The sequence below is a fragment of the Dipodomys merriami genome, unplaced genomic scaffold, assembly GCF_024711535.1.
Source record: "Dipodomys merriami isolate MVZ:Mamm:240054 unplaced genomic scaffold, mDipMer1.0.p SCAF_21, whole genome shotgun sequence".
Classification (NCBI taxonomy): Eukaryota; Metazoa; Chordata; class Mammalia; order Rodentia; family Heteromyidae; genus Dipodomys; species Dipodomys merriami.
In genome coordinates this window covers 29,426,119-29,450,371 of record NW_027203493.1, presented here as the reverse complement: position 1 = coordinate 29,450,371, position 24,253 = coordinate 29,426,119, and the positions used below count along the sequence as shown (strand labels likewise).

Sequence of the window (24,253 nt, the reverse complement as noted above, 5' to 3'; positions counted from 1 at the left end):
GGCAGGAAAGTTCGTGAGAATCTTATCTCCAATAACCCCGCCACCCCTAGAAAACTGGAAGTGGTGCTGTGGCTCAAGCAGTAGAGCACTCGCCTTGAGCTGAAGAGCACAAAGACAGCGCCCAAGCCCAGAGTTCAAGCCCCACCACAAACAAACAAACAAACAAACAAAAAACAGTAGGTGACAATGTAGGTGAATTTATTATCTTGGAATGGCCTTTTCAATTTTGAGTAAAAATCAGTGGGATTTTGTCAGTGGGAAACCCTTTGTGTTGGTTGGGTTGTTGACTGTCATTAGTAAACACCTAAACATTCATCTTTGGTGAAATACTAGTTCTTAACTTTTAGATTATATAAGAATCACTTTGTAAATCTGTTTAAAATTCATATTACTGGATCTCAATTCCAGAGTTTCTGGCTATGGGAAGAAGTAATCTATACTTTAAATCTGTGCTTCTGTTTAGTGCATTTTGTTTATTTATTTATTTATTTTTATATCATTTACATATGCTTTATAAATAATAAGTATAATATAACATAATATATTTCTATTAATATATCTATTTTATTTATTTATTTATTTTACCCTGCTGGTAAATAGTCACAGAAAACAATTACCAAAATTTATAATCCTGAAATTAAGGGTTTCAAAAAGAAATAAACTGACCTCCTACCATTCTTCAAGTCAGGCCTAATATGTTTAAAATTTTTTTTCTTTCAGGACAGGTATTCCATTATCTAAGGAAAACAATGTGATATGCCTTAGGAAACATATTTTCTCATTTATTCAGAGTTAAATTTCTGATAATTTGAAGAAGAGCTTATCAGATTTTATATTTTTTTGGTGTAGTTTCTTAAGAAATAATATAAATAATATAATATAAAATAATATAATATAAAATATAAATATAATATAATATAAAACTAGAAACTATAAGAAAGTACAGAGCAAAAATTTACTTGATATTTTTGTACTGTTTTCTCCAATGTCTATCACCATCCACTTCAAGTTTAGTTTTTTTTATGTTTGTGCCAGTCCTGAGGCTTGAACTCAGGGACTGGCTGCTTGCTGTTTCTAAGCTTTAGTGCTCAAGTCTAGAATACTACCACTTTAGTCACAACTTCATGTCTGGCTTTTTGATGGGTAATTGGGAATGAAAATCTCACGTACCTTCCTGCCTGGACTGGTTTTGAGCCATAATTCTCAGATCTCAACCTCCTCAGTAGCTAGGATTACATGTGTAAGCTGGTAAATTTCTTTTTTCTTATATAAAGATTCAAAATTGCTTCTTACATAAAAGGGAGCATATAGTACACATTCTGTATATTATGTTTTTCCTTTTTAAAATAATATTTTTATTGGCTTATATTGGCTACACAGGGAAGGATTTTATTTTTGCATCTCCACATATTTATACTATATTCCAATCAATTTTACCCATCACATGTTTTTCTTCCTTTTATACTGTATTTCAAAGATTCCCTATCAGTACATGAAGATCACTCACACTTTTCTTTTTTAAAAAATTTACTTTATTGTTAATATGGAAGTGATATACAGAGTGGTTAAGTTCACATGAGTCAAGTAATGAGTACATTTTCTTTTTTTCCCCCATATTTTTTTTTTTTTTTTTTTGTCGGTCGTGGGGCTTGAACTCTGGGCCTGGGCGTTGTCCCTTAGCTCTTCAGCTCAAGGCGAGCACTCTACCACTTGAGCTACAGCGCCACTTCCGGTTTTCTGGTGGTTTTATTGGAGATAGGAGTCTCACGGTCTCTCCTGCCCGGGCTGGCTTTGAACCGCGATCCTCAGATCTCAGCCTCCTGAGTAGCTAGGATTACAGGCGTGAGCCACCAGCGCCCGGCTTTCCCCCATATTTTTTTAATTGTAAAAATACTGTACAGAGGGGTTACAGTTACATGAGCAAGGTAATGAGTACATTTCCTACTGAGCATTGTTACCTCCTCCTTTGTTTTTCCCCTACCATCCCTTCCCTCCCCAGCTCCCCAACTCCTCCCCCCGCTCCCTGAAACCATAAAGTTCATTTTCAACATAGTGTCTTGTACATCTCTTTGTTACAATGGGTCAACCTATATCATTATTTAAGCATTTTGTTATATCCCTTCCCCTCTCCAAATTATAAAAATGTATATGCAAGATTCAGGATACTGGAATCAGATACAGTAAAGTACAATTTCCTTTTGTACAGTGTCTTCTGTTCTCCCAATCCTTCCCTCCCATCTCCACCCATGAGTTGTATGGTTCACTTTTATCAATGTCCAACATACTCTACTGCTGACTTTTCCCTCAAGTTCTGTATCTTCCCCTACCCTCCTGAAGATATATACATGAATACCATACATAAGATAAAGAAAACAGAATCATCACACTTTTTAAGGTATTGGGAAATTATACTCAAGTTCTTATACACTTGCTAGTCAAGTGTTGTACTATTTGAGCCATACCTCATACTACTTTTTCTTTTTTTTTTTAAGCTGGATGGAACTTTGTTGTACAGATATACCACAATTTGCTTATCCAGAACCTGTTTTTTTGTTTTTTTTTTTTTGTTTTTTTTCTTGAGTCTGGTCGTGGGGCCTGAACTCTGGGCCTGTGCGCTGTCCCAGAGCTGTCCCTTGAGCTCTTCAGCTCAAGGCTAGCAGTCTACCACTTGAGCCGCAGTGCCACTTCCATCTTTTTTCTTTTTGCTTATGGGGTGCTGAGGAATCGAACCCAGGGCCTCAGGCATGCAAGGCAAATGCTCTACCACTGAGCCACCTTCCCAGCCCCGCTTATCCAGAACCTGTGAATGGACATTTAGGTTATTTCTGCTGAACATTCTTGTACATCTATTATTATGTATCCACATAAGATTATCTGAAGATAATTTCCCAGCAGTGAAATGAAAAGTTATATGTGCCATTGATCAGATGCATTATACTCATGAACTCATATGTTGAATTGAAACTCCTTGAACAACTACTTAAGGACAAAAAAGTTATTTATAGTTTTAATTTTCACAGATTTCAAATTTTGCCTTCATAGAAATTATATCAGGCCGGGCGCTGGTGGCTCACGCCTGTAATCCTAGCTACTCAGGAGGCTGAGATCTGAGGATCGAGGTTCAAAGCCAGCCCAGGCAGGAGAGACCGTGAGACTCCTATCTCCAATAAACCACCAGAAAACCGGAAGTGGCACTGTAGCTCAAGTGGTAGAGCGCTTGCCTTGAGCTGAAGAGCTGAGGGACAGTGCCCAGGCCCAGATTTCAAGCCCACGGCCAACAACAACAACAACAAAAAAAAGAAATTATATCAATCCATATACTCCCCAGCAATAATTCTAGGTTTTACAATTATGTTCTATGGTACAATAGTGCAGGGTGTGTGTGTGTGTGTGTGTGTGTGTGTGTGTGTGTGTGTGTGTGTGTGTGTGTGTGTGTGTGTGTGTGTGTGTGTGTGTGTGTGTGTGTGTGTGTGTGTGTGTGTGTGTGTGTGTGTGTGTGTGTGTGTGTGTGTGTGTGTGTACACACTGTGGTTTAAACTCAAGGCCTAAAGCTTGTTAATCATGTGCTCTACTGACCCACACATCTAGAACTTTTTGTTCTGGTTATTTTAAAAATAGAATCTTGCTTTTTGTTCAGTCTGGTCTAGAATTCGATCCTCCTATATTTGCTTCCCACTGTAGAGATTGACAGGCACATGCCACCACACTGAGCTGTCTTTTTTTGAAATGGGAGTCTCACAAACTTTTTACTTGATCTAACCTTGAACCTTGATCTTCCCAATATCTGCTTTCCTAGTAACTAGCATTAATAAGCATCAGTCACCAAAAACCTGGCTAGTAGTGCTGTTTTTTTTTTGTTTTTTTTTTTTTGTCGGTCATGGGGCTTGAACTCTGGGCCTGGGCGCTGTCCCTCAGCTCTTCAGCTCAAGGCAAGCGCTCTACCACTTGAGCTACAGCGCCACTTCCAGTTTTCTGGTGGTTTATTGGAGATAGGAGTCTCACGGTCTCTCCTGCCCGGGCTGGCTTTGAACCACGATCCTCAGATCTCAGCCTCCTGAGTAGCTAGGATTACAGGCGTGAGCCACCAGCGCCTGGCAGTAGTGCTGTTTTTAACATATATTTCTCTTATTTTGAGTGAAGTTGAGCATCTTTTCATATTTTGCATTGTTTAATTATACTCTTTACAGTTGCCTCCTAACAAATCTTTTCTTCAGAAGTAAAACCATTAATGCCATGATAAGAATTCAATAAAGGCTTGGATGATATAGATTTAACATCCTTCCTTCCTTCCTTCCTTCCTTCCTTCCTTCCTTCCTTCCTTCCTTCCTTCCTTCCTTCCTTCCTTCCTTCTTTCCCTCCCTCCCTCCCTCCCTTTCTTTCCTTCCTTCCTTTCTTTCCTTCCTTCCTTTGCCAGTCCTGGGCTTGGATTCAGGGCACTCATGACCTGGGTATGCTGTCTCGAATTTTTGTGCTTAAGGCTAATGCTCTAGCACGTTGAGGTACTGAGGTACAGCATCATTTCTGGCTTTGTGTGTGTGTGGGGGGGCAGTTAATTGGAGATAATTGTCACATGGACTTTCCTGCCTTTGAATTGCAATCCCAGATCTCAGATCTCAGATCTCCTAAGTAGGTAGTATTATAGGCATGAGTCACTGGCGCCTGGCTCATTTTTTGTATTTCTGATACAACAATGTGTTCTCAACTTATCTAGTAACTACCCTGCTCCTAACCCTAGAAACAACCATTTCTCTGAGTAGGCTGTTGTGTGTGTGTGTGTGTCTGTGTGTCTGTGTGTGTGTTGTTGTTGTTCTTGTTTTAGTGCTGGTTCTAGAGCTTAAACTAAAAGCCTGGCACTGTCTTTTTTACTCAAGACTAGGACTTTACCACTTGAGCCACAGATCCACTTCTATCTTTTTTTGGGGGGGGGTTGGTAGTTAATTGGAGGTAAGAGTCTCTTGGATTTCTTGCTTAGGCTGACTTTGAATCATAATCCTAGATCTCAGCTTCCTAAGTAGCTAGGATTATGGGCATGAGCTGCTGACACTTGGCAGCTTTGGTTCTTTTTTTTTTTTTTTCTTTTCTTTTCTAAACTTTTTTTAATTGAGATTAGGTGATTACATAAATTTCACATATTTCACAGTATTGTGGAATCATGATACTTAGTCACAAACACATTTTAACCTTCACAAAGCAAATTGTCATTACCATGGTCTATAAAGTTTGTAAATTTTATGAGCTTTCACGATACAACTATTTCTTCCACATCAGGTAATATTTACATTTCTTTCCTTTTGTAGCACTGGTTCTTTTTAATGGTAAATAATACCATAGACCCCAGACTACCAGTAGATATTACTCATGGTACTAGAGTGATTTTCATCTTGGTACTCTCTTCAGATAGACACACACAGACAAGAAAGAGAGAGAGAAAGAAAGAAAGAAAGAAAGAAAGAAAGAAAGAAAGAAAGAAAGAAAGAAAGAAAGAAAGAAAGAAAAGAAGGAAAGAAAGAAAAGAAGGAAAGAGAGAGGGAGGGAGGGAAGGAAGGAAAGAGAGAGAAAGAAAGAAAAAGGAAAGAAAGGAAAAGAAACAGAAAGAAGGAAGGAAAGGAAGAAAAGAAAAAGAACTTCTAAAAAGTAAAGTCACTCTTTAGAGTTTATGTAGTTTTGTGTGTGTGTGTGTGTGTGTGTGTGTGTGTGTGTGTGTGTGTGTGTGTGTGTGTTTTCCTTGTCAGTGATGGGGTTTGAATTCATGGCCTGAGTACTGTTCCTGAGATTTTTTTTGGGGGGGGTGTGTGGTCCTGGGACTTGAACTTAGGGCCTGGGCTCTAGCTCAAAGCTAGAGTGCTACCATTTGAGCCATAGTGCCACTTCCAGCTTTTTCTGTTTATGTGGTACTGAAGAATTGAACCCAGGACTTAATCTATGCTAGGCAAGCACTCTACCACTAACCTACATTCCCAGACCTGGATTTTTTTTTTTTAATCAAGGCTAACTCTCTACTACTTTGAGCCGCAGCACCACTTCCAGTTTGCTAGTGATTAATTGGAGATAAGAGTCTCATGGACTTTCCTGTCTATGCTGGCTTCTAACTGTAATCCTCAGATCTTAGCCTCCTGAGTAGCTAAGATTACAGGGATGAGCCACAGGTGCCAGGCTATTTGGTTGAAATAAGCAGCAAGTTTTTGCTATTAAGAACTCCGATAGTTAACCTTTCTAGATAAAACATTAAAATATGCATATTAGGTCCAGTGTGGTGGCTCAGGCCTGTATTCCCAGCTACTTAGGAGGGAGAATCATGGTTCATGACCAGGCCCAGATAAAAGTTAGGGAGACCTATCTCAATCAATAGTCTGGGTTTGGTGGTGCTTGTCTTTGCCACCAGCTACTCTGGAGGCCATAAGTAGGATAATCACCTGAGACCTGCCCCAGACAAAAACTGGAGACTGTATCTGAAAAATAAGTAAAAGCAAAAGTGGTAGAATGCCTGTCTAGCAAAAGCAAGGCCTTGACTTCAAACTCCAGTACAGTCTAAATAGATAAGTAAATGAAACATATTAAAATGTATTCTATTATTCTAGATTCTACCTTTGCCTTGAACAACAGTATGTGTAATATTCTATAAATAACTATAAGTCTTATTCTAAAACTTTGAATTTTCTTATAAAATCCTATAGGAATAAGTATGAATGCTTTTTAGTTTATTTTTTGTGGTAGTACTGAGTCTTGGAACTAAGAACCTGGTACTTTGGTGTTTCAGTCAGTTCTGGCTCTGTACCACTCTGTACATCTTCATTTCCAAATACTGTCTCTTATGTGTCATTTATATTAGTGATTATAACATCTAGTAATTGATCACTTACAACTTTCTTATTCTCTCTCAGATGTAGGTATTGACCACCAAGCTCTTCTAAAACAATTTGATCATCTAAATCACATGAATCCTGACAAGTTTGAATCCACAGATTTAGATATGCTAATCAAAGCGGTAAGAATAATTCTAGAAAGTGTTGCTTTTATTATGCCTGGGAGGTTTTGTAATGTGACAATTAAACTCAATTAGCTAGAAATAGAACTTTTTTTCCCTAGTCTTAGGGCTTGGACTTGGGGCCTGGATGCTGTCCCTGAGCTTCTTTTGCTCAAGGTTCTACCACTTGAGCCACAACACCATTTCTGGCTTTTTCTAAGTGGCTTACAAAAACTTTCCTTCCCAGGCTGGCTTTCAACTGCATTCCTCAGATCTCATCCTCCCGAGTAGCTAGGATTACAGGGATGAGCCATGAGTACCTGTCCAGATAAAGAACTTTTATATAGTCTTTAGAATATGTATCTTCCAAGGGAGATAGGTTAACCTTTATCAGATATAGTTAGTTTAGATATTAATATACAGATAAAATATACATATGCCTATGTGTACCTATATCTCAAATATCTCGAAATATAAAAAATATCAATATAGCAATACATATATGTATATATAGGCATATTCTGTAAAAACTGGCCAGAACTAGTCAATTACTATTTGTAGTTTTTATTTAGCCTATATAGTATATTTATAGTTATTGTTAAAAAAATAAAACTAATCAGTTTGATTATAGACCCTGCAGGAATGTCACATAGCATTATATTTTCTGTCTGAAACTTGGAAATTTCTTTTTTTTCTTGGGTGGCTTAAAATGACAATAATGTACTTTCTGACAGTTCTAGAAGCCAGAGACTAATATAAAGGTATCAGCAGGCCCATGTGGTCATGCTTTTTAGAAAGTTCTAGAAGGTATGGGGACACATTCATGCACACATTCACATATAAAAGCTAAAATAAAAATTAAATTTAAAAAATTAAATTAAGTTAAAAATTTTAAAAGTACTCAGTTTTTTTCTTCTTTTCCATATTTCCTCCTAGCAGAGAGTATGCTATATTAAATAATAGCTTTATTTTATATCTCTCAAACACATCTATGTCATTTTAATAAATTATCGTATTCTAGGCAACAAGTGATCTGGAACACTTTGACAAGACTCGACATGAGGAATTTAAAAAATATGAAATGATGAAAGAACATGAAAGGAGAGAGTATCTGAAAACACTGAATGAGGAAAAGAGAAAAGAAGAAGAATCTAAATTTGAAGAAATGAAGAAAAAGCATGAAGACCATCCGAAAGTGAATCATCCAGTAAGAATTGGATCTTTCTGAAACCACATTTAGATGAAGATAATTCTCTGCATCAGATAGTACAATTTTAATAAGTTACTGGTACTTAAGTCAGGATTCTTAATTCTGAAAAACTCCTCAGACATGTATTATTGCATCTATAAACATAGATTATATTTTGTTTTGAGCAGTTTCTTAAAATTGGTTCACAGGGAAGCAAAGATCAACTAAAAGAGGTATGGGAAGAGACTGATGGATTGGATCCTAATGACTTTGACCCCAAGACATTTTTCAAATTACATGGTAACAGATTTGATACAAATATTGCTATTTATCTACTGTTTGAAAAAAGCTGTCTATGTTTAACTCTTAAATTATTTCTGCCAAGATTTGCTGTTGAGTCCTATATGTAGAAATTTTTTGGAGTATTTCTCTTGGGTAATATTAGTAGATTTTATTGCAGATCTGCAGTATTAAATATTATAGATGAGTAGCTGTGACTTTCACCTGCTTTGACTGTTGAGTCCTTATATGACTGTTAATTGAAGGCAATTCTGTGTCTGCTTAGTTTATATCTAACAGACTCTATATTATAATATTTAAAATTTACTTTTACTCTTATATCATATGCTGTACCTTACTTTTCAACAGCAGTACATGTATGCTTTTGTAAAGAATTGTAGAATTGCTATCACTTGGGATAATCTGAAGTTTCATGGAAAAGAAGAAATCCTTTTTTTTTTTTTTTTACAGTATTGTCACCATGTCAGTACTACTTTTGCAAACCATTTGTGAGTAGTTATATTTCAATTACTCGTTTTCTAAGGGATTAAAATCCATTCTTCCATTTGTAACTTTTTAACTTTAGATGTCAATGGTGATGGATTTCTGGATGAACAAGAATTAGAAGCCCTATTTACCAAAGAGGTAATATTCAGTGTTCTTGTTTTATCTCTTATTTTCCCCTTCAATCTCTTTTTTAGTTTCACATTGGTTTTAACTTTTTTTTAAGTTGGAGAAAGTGTATGATCCCAGAAATGAAGAGGATGACATGGTAGAAATGGAAGAAGAAAGACTTAGAATGAGAGAACATGTAATGAATGAGGTATTGCATGTTTATTTAAAAAGCTTAAGATGATATGTTCCTTCTTTTCATTATTCAAAATTCTTGTAATGAATTTGACCATGAGATGGAAAAATAAACATATATTCAAAACTTTGCAGTTTTGACTCCGAATATTCTACTAGCTTCTCTTTATGTAAATAAAATGTGTTGTAACTACTTTAAATTATTTTCAAAGATAACAATGCTATCAACAGACTACTTGCTTCCCTTTATGTAAATAAAATGTGTTGTAACTACTTTATTTTCAAAGATAACAATGCTATGAACATACTACTAGCTTCCCTTTATGTAAATAAAATGTGTTGTAATTGCTTTAAATTATTTTTAAAGATAATGATGCTATTACATAACAGCAATAAAATCTATTTTTAATTGTAGAAGTCAAATATTTGATATTTTAAAAACTTGCATCAGATTTTATAGATTGACCATCTCTAATCCTAAATCTGAAATGCACTAAAATCCACAATTTTTGAGCACCAACAAAATGCCCAAGTGGGAAATTCCACACCATCAAATTGTGTTACATGCACCAAATTATTTACAAGAAAGTACAAAATTGCCTTCAGGCTAGGTGTGTAAGGTATATATGTAAAACATATTTGAAATTTCATGTTTGGATTTGGCTCTTGTTCTCAAAAAAAATCTCACTATGGGTATCCAAATATCTAAATTTCAGAAAAATCCAACATTGAAAGCACTCTGCTTCTAAACATTTCTGATAAGGGATATTCAACCTGTACCAAGGAAATCCTCCAAGTCCTAGTATTTTAATACTTGTAGCAACAAATGTTTATTTCCTGTTCATCATATATCAGCTTTCCAGTTAGGCTGTCATGCCCAGGCTTGACCCTTGCTGTATGCCTCTTATTCCAAGGCTGCAAGAAACATTCTCTATCTAGATTATATCAGGACCTAAGAAACCCCAACCAAACAATGCAATAGTATGTGAGATTTATGTTCAGATGTGGCAATACTCACATCTGCTTACATTCTATTGACTAAAGCATGTCTCTGTTAAGCCCTGATTGAGGAGAAGATATCTCTGTCTCACAGGATGTTTCAAAAAGACGTGCAGCACTTGGCCACTGTATAGTTCACCATTGTAACTGAATTTGCCACACACTACACAAACCCCTGAAGAGGATTTGAGAGTTTGTCAACTTTAGTTTTGAGTTAGTTGTTTCTTTTTAAGAAAAAATGTTGAATATTTTAATTTAAACACATCTATGGTTGACCAAAACAGTAGTAAACACCAAAACCATTCTGGAATGGTGATTTTTCTTGTCTAAGCAGTTGGTTTTTATTAAGGTGAGGAAAGTAAATAAGAGTCACCTAACCAATTAGATTGGCCAACTGTCCTATGTCAAGTTTTTGGATATCAAGTATATAGATACCTCATATTTATAATTTTTAATTATATAGAAGAAAATATGGATTTTCTGATTCTTGTATCATGTACAGTATTTTCTGTCCCTTCACTCCCTGGTTTCAATGGACATTAGGGCTAATTGCTGTATGTTCATGAAGTAGCATCTACTAGAAAACAGTAGTATTTAATAAAATAAAAAATATTTATTTTATATTGTACTTCTATTTTCTTTTCAACAGGTTGATAGTAACAAAGACCGGTTGGTGACTATGGAAGAATTTTTGAAAGCTACAGAAAAAAAAGAATTCTTGGAGCCAGATAGCTGGGAGGTAATAAACTACTTCAAAAGGTGCCTATGGTTTGAGAAATTCTATCAGCTTATTCCACCTTTAGTTTGTATTCCCCAATATGTTTATGTATAAACATTCTGTTTTAACATTTTTTTGTGTGTGTGCTGGTCCTGGGGCTTGAACTCAGGGCTGCCCTGAACTCTTTTTTACTCAAGGCTAGTATTCTACTACTTGACCAAACCTACACTTCATTTTTTGGTGATTAATTGGAGATAAGAGTCTCATAGACTTTCCTGCCAGGGCTGGCTTCGAACTATGATCCTCAAATCTCAGCCTTTTAAGTAGTGAGGATTATAGGTATGAGCCCCCAGTGCCCAGCCTTATTGAAAGATGAGTTGATTAAGCAATTAATTTCTCATTTTAAGCCATTACAATCAGTTAGAAATATTTAAGGTATTGTTTTATATTCATTATTAAAAATTAAAAATATAGATACACCCAAAAAAAAAAACAGAAATCATTTGTAATTCTACCACCTTAGATGTACACAGGTAAGTTATATATTATGACAATTTGAAATAGTGTCTTGCTTATATATAATGTAAATCCTATGTAGCATATAGTATATATGTAGTATGTTATCCTGCTATTAATTTGTAGATACATATATTCATATTTTTGTATTTTAAAAATGGATTGTAAGCCAGGTGCCAGTGGCTTATGCCCATAATCCTATGCTGGTGGCTACTCAGGAGACTGAGATCTGAGGATCACTGTTTGAAGCCAGCCCACGAAGGAAAATCTATGAGATTCTCATCCCCAATGAAGTACTCAGAAAGGTTGGAAGTGGTACTGTGGCTCAAATGGTAGAGCACTAGCCTTGAGCAGAAGAAGCTTAGGGACAGCATTCAGGCCCTGAGTTCAAGCCCCTGGAACAGCCAAAAAGAAAATGGATTTATACTGTATAAATGATTGTGTGCAAGTATTAGGGCTTGAACTCAGTGCATTGGCTCTGTCTCCTACCATTTTTGCTCAAGATTGGTGCACTATCACTTGAGCCACAATTTCACTTTTGATTTTTTGATGGTTAATTGGAGATAAGAGTCTTAAAGACTTTCCTGCTAGAATTAAAATTGTGAGTCACTGGTACCCAGCTGTATACATGCTTTTGTACATTCATGAATTGCTATTGTTGTTGTTTTTTTAAATAATATTTTAAAATACCTTAGAGTCTAATTTTCTTTTTTTTTGTCGGTCGTGGGGCTTGAACTCTGGGCCTGGGCACTGTCCCTCAGCTCTTCAGCTCAAGGCGAGCGCTCTACCACTTGAGCTACAGTGCCACTTCTGGTTTTCTGGTGGTTTATTGGAGATAGGAGTCTCACCGTCTCTCCTGCCCGGGCTGGCTTTGAACCGTGATCCTCAGATTTCAGCCTCCTGAGTAGCTAGGATTACAGGCATGAGCCACCAGCGCCCGGCTTTAGAGTCTAATTTTCAAAACATGATTTAAGAAATGACTACATTACATGCAGTTGTTTGGTTTTAGCATGACTTACATAACTATTTCTACAGATTTAAATATTTTGACTAAGTTCTAGTATTTTACTATATAATAAGTAATGCTGTGATGGTTATTCATTTATTCATACATTCATAGGCAATCTGTGATGATTTTCCTTGACTTCCCAGCAATAGAATATTTTCAGTTTTTGAACTGTTTTTAGTTTCTAGCCAAATTGCTCCAGAAAAAGTATACCAGTTTATACCACAGCCAACTGTGTATAAATGAATGCATTCACAGCTTCAAAAGACTTATTGAGAGGTAACACCCAACTAAAGCAAATTCAAGGAAGAAGATTGTCTTTTCCTATATATCTATAACAAATAAAAGATGGGGAGGGAAGGGATGATAGGGGAAAAGCAAAGAAGGTATAACAATGCTCAATAGGAAATGGATTCATTACCTTGCTCATGTAACTGTAACCCCTCTGTACAGTATCTTTACAAAAAAAATATGTATATATATATACACACACACATATATATTAAGAAAAAACCAGGGGCTGGGAAGGTGGCTCAGTGGTAGAGCGTTTGCCTTACATGCCTGAGGCCCTGGGTTCGATTCCTCAGCACCACATAAACAAAAAGAAAAAAAGCTGGAAGTGGCGCTGTGGCTCAAGTGGTAGAGCACTAGCCTTGAGCTGAAGAGCTGAGGGACAGCACCCAAGCCCAGAGTTCAGGCCCCATGACTGGACCAAAACAAAACAAAACAAAACAAAACAAAAAAACAAAAAAAAACAAAAGAGAGCTGTGTGTGGTGGTGCATGTATACCTGTAACCTCAGCATTCAGGAGGCTGAGGCAAGAGAATCATAAGTTTGAGGGCCAACTTGGGATGAACTGTGAGACATTGTCTTGAAACCATCAAAATGACCAGGTATTGGTGGCGCATACCTGTAATCCTAGCTGCTCGGGAGGGTGAGATCTGAGGATCACCATTTGAAGCCAGCCTGGGCAGGAAAGCCTGTGAGACTCTTAGCTCCAGTTATCTAACAACAACAAAAACAAAAAGCCAGAAATAGAGCTGTGGCTCAAGTACTAGCCTTGAGTGGAAAAGCTAAAGGACAGTGCCCCAGCCCGAGGTTCAAGCCCCATGGCTAAAACCAAAACAGCTGCAGCAGCAGCAGCAACAACAACAACACAAAAGTGTACCAAAAACAACAACCAACAACAACACAAAAGTGTACCAAAACCAGCTAACCAAATAAATGCTGTTTATGATTCCCATTAATTGGCAATACTAGCTTTGATCATTTGCTTAATGTTATTATTTTGCTTCCCTTTCCCCTGTTAGGGCCTTGTTAGACAAGCACTATGCCATTTGAGCTATATTCACAGAGTTTTTGTTTTTATTTTGTATTATTATTTTAAATATTAATTTATTTCATTGTTGATCTAGGGTCTCACTGACCTAAAAGTTATGATCTTCCTGCCTCTACTTCCTTAGGTATAGGCATGTACTACCATGCCTGGCTTTATTTTACCTTTTATAATTTTAAAAACATCCTCTAATTTACTCTACTGCCCAAATAAAAGAATAGCTGTTTTAAAATTCACTCAACATGGCACCAAAAATATATTCTCATAATTTTTATGAACGTTGTTATTTTCTCAGGGCTAGACATTTTGATTACTTCTAGTTCTTTATTGTTATTTGTAAAAGGAAACACTGACATGATACTTTTTGTTTTCTTTTGAGACCAAGGTCTTACTATGAAGTTTAAGCTAGCCTCAAACAAATACTGTGACTGGCTATATCTTTCTTTCTTTCTTTTTGTTGGTTATGGGGCTTGAACTCTGGACCTGGGCTCTGTCCCTGAGCTCTTCAGCTCAAGGCTAGTGCTCTACCTCTTGAGCCACAGCATCACTTCCAGTTTTTCTGGTAGTTAATTAGATAGGAGTCTCACAGACTTTCCTGCCTGGGTTGGCTTTGAACCGTGATCCTCAGATCTCAGCCTTCTGAGTAGCTAGGATTACTGACATGAGCCACCTGCACCCAGCTATAAGTGTATTAAAAAATAATTTTATTGTTGTTATTAAAATTGTACAGAGACACTACCATTTCTTAAGTCAGGTAATGAGTACATTTTTTTGACAGTCACCCCTTTATTTAACTGCCCCTCCCCCCATTTTCCCTCCCAACCTTGCCCACAGATACATGTACACTGAATAGCATGTTTACATTTGTGTGTTCTTCTTTCCTCTATCCCTTTCTGTACCCTGTAAGTACATTTTTATGTAAATTTAGGATATTTTGGGGGTGCTGGTCCTGGGGCTTTGACTCTGTCCTGAGCTTTGTTCGCTAAAGACTAGCTCCTTGAGCCACAATGTAGCCCCAGTTGTTTGTTTGTTTGTTTTTGGTAGTTAATTGGAAATAAGAATCTCACAGGCTTTCCTGCCTGGGCTGGCTTTGAACTGATCCTCAGATTTCAGACTCCTGAATACCTAGGGTTACAGGTGTGAGCCAGCAGCACCCAGCAAAATTCAGGATTTTTTTTTTTTTGGTCGGTCATGGGGCTTGAACTCTGGGCTAGACTCTTTTGTTTTGCTCTTAAGACAGAGTCATAGTGTGTTACCAAAGCTCAAACATGTGCACTTAGCCATCCTGTCTCTGTCTCCCAGGAGCTGGGACCACAGGCTTAGATATAGCACAGACTCTTTTTTTCATATATATATATATACATAATGTAAAATAGAATACATAATACTATAAAGGAGTTTTATTGTGATAATTCCATAGATGTACTCAGTGTACTTTGAACAAGTTCTCTCTCCTCTATTTTAGTCTTTTAACTTTCCCTTCCTCCACTGGCCTTTTTCTAATAGTGTTTGGTTGGTTTTATTATGCTGTCTTCATATATATATATAATGTATAATTCATATATTAATATATACACATTATACTTCAATCTTCTTTACCTCCTTTTTTTCTTCCCCTAGTATTCTCTTTTCATACATGTAGCCAGGAAAGAATGGTTCATACCTGTATTCCAAGCTGCTCTGGAGTCAGAGATTAGAAGGATCTCTCTTGGAGGCAAACCTAGGAAACAAGTTAGCAAAACCCTCCTCTCAACAAATAAACTGGCACAGTGGCATCAGCTATGTGGAAGAAATATGTAGGAAAATTTCTGTGTAAGGCCAGTGGACACAAAGAGAAATATATCTGAAAAATAGCCTAATGAATAAAAGGGGAGTGGTGGCTAGTGGTGTGGCTTAAGAGGTACAGCATTTGGCTAGCAAATGCCGAGCCCTGAGTCCACTGATGATTTTACTATGATGGTTGACAAGTTGTGATTTTCTACTGTTATTGCTTCTACATTCATTACTTGGCTTTCTACAATAAGAGAAAATTATCCTTCCCTCATATTCTCTCTTTCTCTCTCTTTATATCAATATAGATTCATGGCTTATTCATTTCATTTAGCTATAATCCTATGATTATTTCCATGTTTAGATGGTCCTAAGCTTGGCCACAGAGAGTTTAACTTAATGTTTTTCTGCCATATTCTGGTAAATCTGTTAAGACTTAACCTTCAGTGGGACAATTCTGTCCTACAAATTTGTCCTTAGTAGGCTCATCTTGTCCTTTTCCTGTCTGACTCCTGAAACAAATCATTTTTTCTGAGAAGCCCATTTCCTTTTGGTGGGAACTGATATAGACAAAGATTGGGGCAATGATGTGCTCCTTACTTCACTGCTTTCAAGGTTCTTGTGAGGTGACAATAATTTGGTTTAAAAAATAAAAACCTAAGTGCGTGCGTGCATGAGTGCATGCACACATATACACGCACACATACAGTATATATGTATGCAGTAGATCTTAGGTATCTGTAGGTATATGGCTTCAAGAATATTGCCCTTGGTACAGGTGGACCCATTGCAACAATGAGATGTACAAGTCGTTATGTAGAAAAAGAACTTTACAACTTTGGGGGGGGGGGAGCGGGGAGGATTGGGTGGGACTTGGGAGGAGGATGGGAAAGGATGGGAATGGGAAACAAAGGAGGAGGCTACAATGCTTGATAAGAAATGTACTCATGGGCTGGGAAGGTGGCTCAGTGGTAGAGCGCTTGCTTTGCATGCCTGAGGCCCTGGGTTCGATTCCTCAGCACCACATAAGCAAAAAGAAAAAAGCCGGAAGTGGCACTGTGGCTCAAGTAGTAGAGCGCGAGCCTTGAGCTGAAGAGCTGAGGAACAGCGCCCAGGCCCAGAGTTCAGACCCCACAACCGGACCCCCCCCCAAAAAAAAAAAAGAATATTGCCCTTGGGGAGAAACCAGAAGTGCTCAGAATACATAGAGTTTAAACCACAGCTGAGAACATATATTTTAAAAACTACACTTGGTCAAACCTACATGAAAACTGAGCACTGCTGGCTCATGCCTGTGATCCTAGCTATTCATGAGGCTGAGATCTGAGGTTCACCATTCAAAACCAGCTTGGACAGACAAACCCAAAAAACTAATTTCCAATTAACCAGCAAAATGCTAGAAGTAGAGGTATTTTCAAGTGGCTGAGTACCAGCACTGAGCAAAAAAAAAAAAAAAAAAAGCTAAGTTAGAGCACAAGGTCTTGAGTTCAAGCTCTGGTACCAGTGCAAACAAAACAAGATGGCATGGAATAATTGAGCAAATAACCAGGCTTACTTATATACATGTATATATGATTTGTCTACATAAACCCACTTATATACTTTATGTTCAGTTTTGTAGATCTATGAAGCATGTGTTAAAATTCATGAATTCATATTGATATCTTCAACTTTGACATTGCATTCTATCATTTGCTTTTTCTATATTTTATGTGAAATCAAACTCTCATTTTTCCACAAATATATTAAACTTGTTTCCTCAATCTTTGAAAAGGTTCAGAATTGCTGATCCATGCTTCTACAAAATGATTCAATATTTGTTTAGATTTAGATCTCCTTTTTGTTGGTCATGGCACCTGAACTCTGGGCCTGGGCGCTGTACCTCAGCTCTTCAGCTCAAGGCTAGTGCTCTACCACTTGAGCCACAGTGCCACCTCTGGGTTTTCCTGTGTATGTGGTGCTGAGGAATTGAACCCAGGGCCTCATACATGCAAGGCACCTTGAGCCACCTTCCCAGCCTAGATTTTGATGTTTTTAACCTGAGGACATAGAGTCCAAATACTGTGATCAAAGGTTTCTTGGATTAGTTTTCTTTTTTTAGTCTCCAACCCCTTGCGTGGAGTACCTTATTCATTTAAAATAAAAGTACTATTTATTTGTTTTTGGTTTTGTATTCAAATTTGGAGACTTCTCTGTCGTTATGAATTTTTTGTATGTGGTAAAGGAGTTTAGGCAAACCTTTTAACACTTGAGCTATGCATTCAGCCCTAGGATTTTTTTTTGTATGTTAACATTAACATATTTAAATTTTTTAAAAGAAGTCTTATTTCTCTAACCACACTTTGTCCTTTCCACACAGTTCTCAGCCTTGGTCTTTAGTATCTAATTATATTAGTTTCTGGGTTTTCCATCTTATTTTCTCCTTTTGCTCAAGTGAGTATATAAATGTTCGTTTTCTTATTCCTCTCTTTCTTACCAAAAAAGTATATTACAAATACATTCTTGCACTTGACTAATCAAGTATTTTAAAATTTAATCAGAATGTTAAAGTTGAGTAAGACCTTATTGTCATATTCCTAAGACTATTCTTTCTTCGTTTTCATTTTCTTTTAGACATTGGATCAGCAACAGCTCTTCACAGAAGAAGAACTGAAAGAATATGAAAATATTATTGCTTTGCAAGAAAATGAACTTAAGAAGAAGGCAGATGATCTTCAGAAACAAAGAGAAGAGCTACAACGTCAGCATGACCAGCTTGAGGCTCAGAAGCAGGAATATCACCAGGTAGTATACTGTAAAAAGATTGTGGCATTAAAACGAATGTTAGGGGTTTGCTGAGATGGTGGGTATTTTTACTGCCAGATACCAGGAAAGCTGAGGTAAGAGGATTGCTTTGTGACCAGGAGCATGAGACCAATTTGCACAATGGAGCAAGACCAGGTTGAAGTAGGAGGAGGAGTGGGGAGAGGAAGAAAAGGGGTAGGAAAGAAGAAAAAGAAGAGGGAGAAGAAAGAGGAGGAGGAGGAGGGAAGAAGAGGAAGAGGAAGAGGAAGAAAAAGAAAGAAGGCAGGCAAGCACTTATGGCTCATGTCTGTAGTCCTAGCTACTCAGAAGGCTGAGATCTGAGGATCAGTCTGAAGCCAGCCCAGGCAGAAAAGTCTGTTAGACTCTTATCTCCAATTAGTCAGCAAGAAGCTGGAAGTGGTAGAATATAAGTCTTGAGTGAAAAAACTAAGAGTGTTTAGGCCCCGAATTCTAGTCTTACTGGTGTGTATACATGCATACACACCCTCCCCTCTCCCACCTGGCCATGCACACACAGAAGAAAAAAGAAAGAAAAAAGAAAGTTACAAGAACAAAAAAAAAAAGTTAGGAGCTGGGAATGTAGCTCTGTAGCAGCACATTCTTTACCTCAGAGAGGCCCTGTGTTTGACCTCTTTAACACATTAGAAAAACAAGAGCAAAACTCAGATGTTCAGTACTCTGTTGAAACCTGTGTTTTATAATATAATGTTTGAATGTGTTTAGTAGCTATCTTATTTTAAAGTTTATTACTTTAAAAATGTTGTTACAGTATTTGCTCCCAGGCTGGGTCCTTTTTCCCTCTCAGAGTTGTAGAACCAATAACCAGACCTAGCACCAACTTGGCCAATTTTAGAAGTGGGAGATAGACACTCATGTGAACTTCTCAACCCTTGGGTGTTTGGAGCACTGTAGAAACAAGAGTAAAAGAAATGAAGAGGTGGGATAGGCTAATAAGGATGGTGAATATTCATGTATTTCTGAGAATGGGCAGAGATATTCCAGGAATTTACCAGCTCTTTCCTAGTAAGGTTCTTTCTAGTTCTTGCCTTGGCAACTGTCACCTACCTTGGCGCTGGAGGGTGTGTCATGTAGCATGCAGATGAGATTATAGTGAAGTTATAATGATCTGGCAGATATCTTAGATCTAATCAGTTTCAGTTAGCAGCTCAACTGAAGAAGTAATTTGTGATCTACAGACATCCTGTCCTCAAAATTAAGAGAGGTTAGGAAGGAGTAAAACTTCAGCTATGGCAGTACTCAGGCTCAGTACTCAGTACTCAGTTTGTAGAATATGAATCTAAATTTTAGCACTTAAGTATTTGGAAAGTTATGTTCAGTTTATTGTGTTTTGTCAAAGGTGACATATGTCATAGGATATCAAATACTATTTAAAGTTTTCCTTTCTCATTCATCAGGCAGTACAGCAGTTTGAACAGAAAAAATTCCAACAAGGAATTGCTCCATCAGGACCAAATGGAGAACTGAAGTTCGAGCCACGTATGTATTATTTGTTTAGGAAATTAAAGAGTTATATATTGATATCCATATTTATTTTAAATTTAGTGTAATTTTGGATCATTAGGATTTGTTCTTTCCTATACATTTTTAGAAATAAAGAAATTTTCATTATAGAAAAATGAAAAGTCTTCCAATTTTTTTGTATCAGCATTTTTCAAATGCTATATGATTTAATAATTAGATTTATGGTGCCATAGTTTATTTCAATATCATTCATAGTTCTTTCTCATCAATTCTATTGATCTTATCAGCAAACATGGTTTTAATTGTACTGATTAGCTAATCATATTTTTCAAATAAACACTCCATATATCTGTAAATAAAAGAACATTTAGAATAAAGAATGATATGTTTAAAATGATATCATATTTCTTTTTAACAGATGTTTAAATTTCGAAGTCCACAAGAACTTGGAAGAAAATTGTTAACATCTGTTTGGTCTTTTTACCTTTTCCCTTCTCTCTGCTCAATAAATATTTTAAAGCATATTTGGACTAAAGAGAGATACCTCTAAAATGAAAGCACAATTTTTTGGATGCATATATTTGAGAATTGGAATCTACTAGACTAAGAAGAAAACAAGCACACTCATACCTCCCTTCTTTCTTCTTTAGTCATTTAACTGGCCTTCTGCCTTCATTTAATGAGACTATCATTAACTAAGTGAGAAAGCCCTGCCTTGGGTTTTAAATTAAATTGCTCTCACTTGTAAAGATAGATACTCTTTTATGGGTGCTTACCATCTTCTTCTTCAGTGTTTCTCTCTTTGATATTCACAGTTATTCTGAAAAGGTTGTTGTGTTCCCCAATGTTTCCTAGTAACTTTTGCCCATTTTTAGCACCTTATCCTATAGAAATTCCTCAGCTGAACAGTCTTCATTATTCAGACCATTTTTAACTCATATTTTCACTGGATGCTTTGTCATTTAAGATTAGGTTCTACTACATGTCACAGAAAAACCAAAGATTATAGTGGTTCCAACTAAATAGAAATGTGTCCTTCTTCCAGGAAAGAAGTCTAGAGTAGGTGGATTTTGATCTTCAAGAACTTTAGCCAGGAGGGTTCAGCCTTGCTGCTGGAGGAAGGGAAAGGGCAAAGTTAACTTTCTCAAGTTAATTTTCCCTAACTGGCATCACATGGATTTACATTCCTTTGGCCAGATCTGAGTCCTGTGGCTAACAACTAGCTGCAGTGGAAATGATAAATTCACCTGACAAATAATGTAGTGGGACCAACATAAAGTTAGAATGTGTTTACTAAAGAGGAAGGAAGGAGCATTTGGTAGGCACTTTTCAGTCTTAATCACCTTATTGGCTACCTGAGTCTCTGTGTACATTCCACTTCTAAGACAGAGAAGCTGCCTGAAATCCAATGTATTATTACATATTAGCGCCAAGACCTCTGTCAGGTTATGACATGATTTCTTGTGTCTGACCACTACAAAGTAAAGGGCAAATTTTCTGCCCAAAGAGCATAATATGTAGATTCAAGAAAACAGCTATAAAATAGACATTTTAGAAAAGAGAATTAGAAACATAGCAATGGCTGATCCTTCCCAAATAGAAAGTATTGCTTTCTAAAAATAGTTTCTCTGATACACTCTATGAAAATATTGTTTGGTTTGCTCATCACATAACTCTTGATTCACCATTTTGAGAGGCATTCCCTTATAGAATGTACTCAGGGGCCTTTGGCCTTATCCTAAAAGAGTTTTTATTATCCATGAATTTTCAGGGTCATATTGAATCAACATTGGAGAGGATACTGTTCTTGGATGCGGAACAATCTTAGGAGTTTACTTCCTATTATTACAGATTGTCTTAGCTAGCTGCCAGCTACAAACTGCTGCATGCTAGATTCAGGTTGTTATTGTTTAGGGTTATTTTTGGTGGGGGACAACAAATGAGTTTCTAAAATCTTACTAAGTTTCTGATTTTAAAAACTTCTTTACCCATTTCCTTGTGCAATCACAGTTGAAGATGGTTTTTATATAGCTAAAAAACATCTTTTAAAGAAAGAATTTCATCTTGTACTTGCTGATGTCTTTGTCTTCTTTATTCCCTTGGGTCTTACCTACTGGACAGCCTTTTTGACTGTAAGCTTTGGTAGGACAGCAGTGGTCTAAATCTGATCTTTTCCCTTATTATGGTTCCTATTAGCAGAAAATTCTTAAGGCAGGGTTCTTGAAAATCAAAAAAGCTTCCTCAGTTGAGGAAGAGCCTTTGCTTATAGAGCCTTTACTTAGAGCCTTTACTTGCAGTGGTTTGTTTGGAGTGCATTTAGTTCTTCAGGTCTTCAGGTTTGGGTCTTTCTCAATTGCTACTGTAGACAGACAGCAGTTCCCACACAGCACAGTTGTATTCTTTCGCAACTCTGTGGATTTGTTAATCTCAGCCCAAGTCACATTTATTTTATATGACTCACTATACAAGGCAAGGAACAGCCAGCATAGGCTAGCAATCTGATGTTCTACCGCTACTTTCTCTGATATTCAGTTAGTTGGAGATATCATTGTCAAAAGCCCTCTTTCTTCATTTCTCCTCCTACCACTTTTCTTTTTCTGGTACTAGGATTTGAACCCAGAACTTCCCCCCTGCTAAGCATGCAGTCTACTACTGACGTGCATTCCCAATGTCCTTCCTTTTGTTTTTTTTTTTGTTGTTGTTGGTCGTGGGGCCTGAACTCTGGGCCTGGGCGCTGTCCCTCAGCACTTCAGCTCAAGGCTAGCACTTCACCACTGGATCCACAGTGCCACTTCCAGCCTTTTCTACTTATGTGGTGCTAAGGAATTGACCCCAGGGCCTCATGCATACAAGGCAAGCGCTCCACCACTGAGCCACCTTCCCAGCCCCTGTTCTTCCTCTTTGCTATCAAGTTCTGTGTAGGTCAAGATTCTTGATTGGAGGTAGAGGGATCTTCTTTAAGAGGGCTCTTCTGTTTCTTTAAGCAGAAAATAGATTGAATAAAGAATATTGAGAGCTCAAAGAATCTTTGCTAGATTTTGTTTTAGAGTTCTTCTGAAGAAACCAATGTAGGCTGACCTTCCAGGAACTCCTTTACAAGAGTTGGCTGCCAGAAGAACTGCTTTTGCAGCAATCAACAATGAAGCTGCTGGCTGGATGAGGAAGTGCTAAACAACAGCCAGCTCCAGAAGCACACCACCTCTGCTGTGCTCTGCCAGCAAAAATGGACACCTCATTTTCTGCCTACATCCCCATCTAACTATGCTGAGCAAAAATCTCAGGTGAGTATACCTGAGTGCTTGGACCAGTTGACTTGAAACCAGCCTGTGTGAGGAGGGTGGGAATTGCAGTGTTAACAGGAATGCATGTTAAAAGCTTTAGAACCAAGCAGTCTACTTATAATAGTTTTACATTGTTTCCCTTAGCATTGATGTCTATTTCACACTGGTCACTTGTGGTTCACATCTGTTATTCTAGCTACTCAAGGCTGAGATGTGAGGATTACAGTTCAAAGCCAGCCCAGGCAGGAAAGTCTTTGAGATTTCTTATTTCCAAATACCAGCAAAAAGCCACAACTAGAGCTGTAGCTCAAGTGGTAGAGCACTGGTGAGAAAAGCCAAGTGAGAGTGTAAGGCCTTGAGTTCAAGTCCCAGTACCTGCACAAAAGAAGTAGTAGTTGCTATTTTGAGAGTGGTGTGATTTTCTTTTTGGCGCCAGTAGTGGGGTTATGACCTCAGAGACTAGGTGTTGTTCCTGAACTTTTGTGCTCAAGATTGGCACTCTATGACTTTAGCCACACCTCCACTTCTGGCTTTTTGGTGGTTAATTGGAGATAAGAGTCTCATGGACTTTCCTGTCTAAACTGGCTTTGAACCGTGATCCTCAGATCTCAGCCTCCTGAGGAACAAGGATTACAGGCGTGGGCCACCAGCCCTGTAATAAAGATGATTTTTAAGACAGGTTAGCTAATAAAAGAGTGGGGAAGAAAGATCCTTGGGGTGAAAATTTGAGCAAATTATGGCTTAAATTTTGATCTTTGTCTTATAGCTTCCCTGAGCAATCAAGAGTAAACTCACAGAGACCCAGTTACGTGATGAACTTCATTTTTATTGAAGATTCATGTTTATTGAAGATTTTTATCCCTGAAGAACCTAATAGAAAAGGCCTCCTTTGACCTCAACTGAATACTTTTTTCACCTCATCACTGCTTGTTGAAATTACAGACTGAGGTATATTTAAGTAAAATGCAAAGTTTGCTGTCTTTGTTCTTTGTAAGTGATATTGTAAGAAGACCATGACAACTATCTGTTTTGAGGGTGTAATGTTTGAGGGAAGTTATATCTTCCCTTTGCTTTTATTAAAATATACATTAGCAGGATTCC

General features: G+C 37.3%; 1 protein-coding gene across 1 annotated transcript in view; it reads left to right on the top strand.

The window, feature by feature from the left end:
* The window catches only part of Nucb2 (nucleobindin 2), a 47,446-nt gene extending 27,051 nt beyond the window's left edge, over positions 1–20,395 (top strand). Inside the window, exons 6-14 of the mRNA XM_070032797.1 lie at positions 6,882–6,985; positions 7,986–8,171; positions 8,363–8,453; positions 9,019–9,077; positions 9,163–9,255; positions 10,888–10,977; positions 18,198–18,368; positions 19,805–19,886; positions 20,290–20,395. Coding sequence (XP_069888898.1) covers positions 6,882–6,985; positions 7,986–8,171; positions 8,363–8,453; positions 9,019–9,077; positions 9,163–9,255; positions 10,888–10,977; positions 18,198–18,368; positions 19,805–19,886; positions 20,290–20,297 — 884 coding nt within the window. The 3' untranslated portion in view covers positions 20,298–20,395. The remainder of the gene's footprint in view (positions 1–6,881; positions 6,986–7,985; positions 8,172–8,362; positions 8,454–9,018; positions 9,078–9,162; positions 9,256–10,887; positions 10,978–18,197; positions 18,369–19,804; positions 19,887–20,289) is intronic.
* Positions 20,396–24,253: the final 3,858 nt, after the last annotated feature.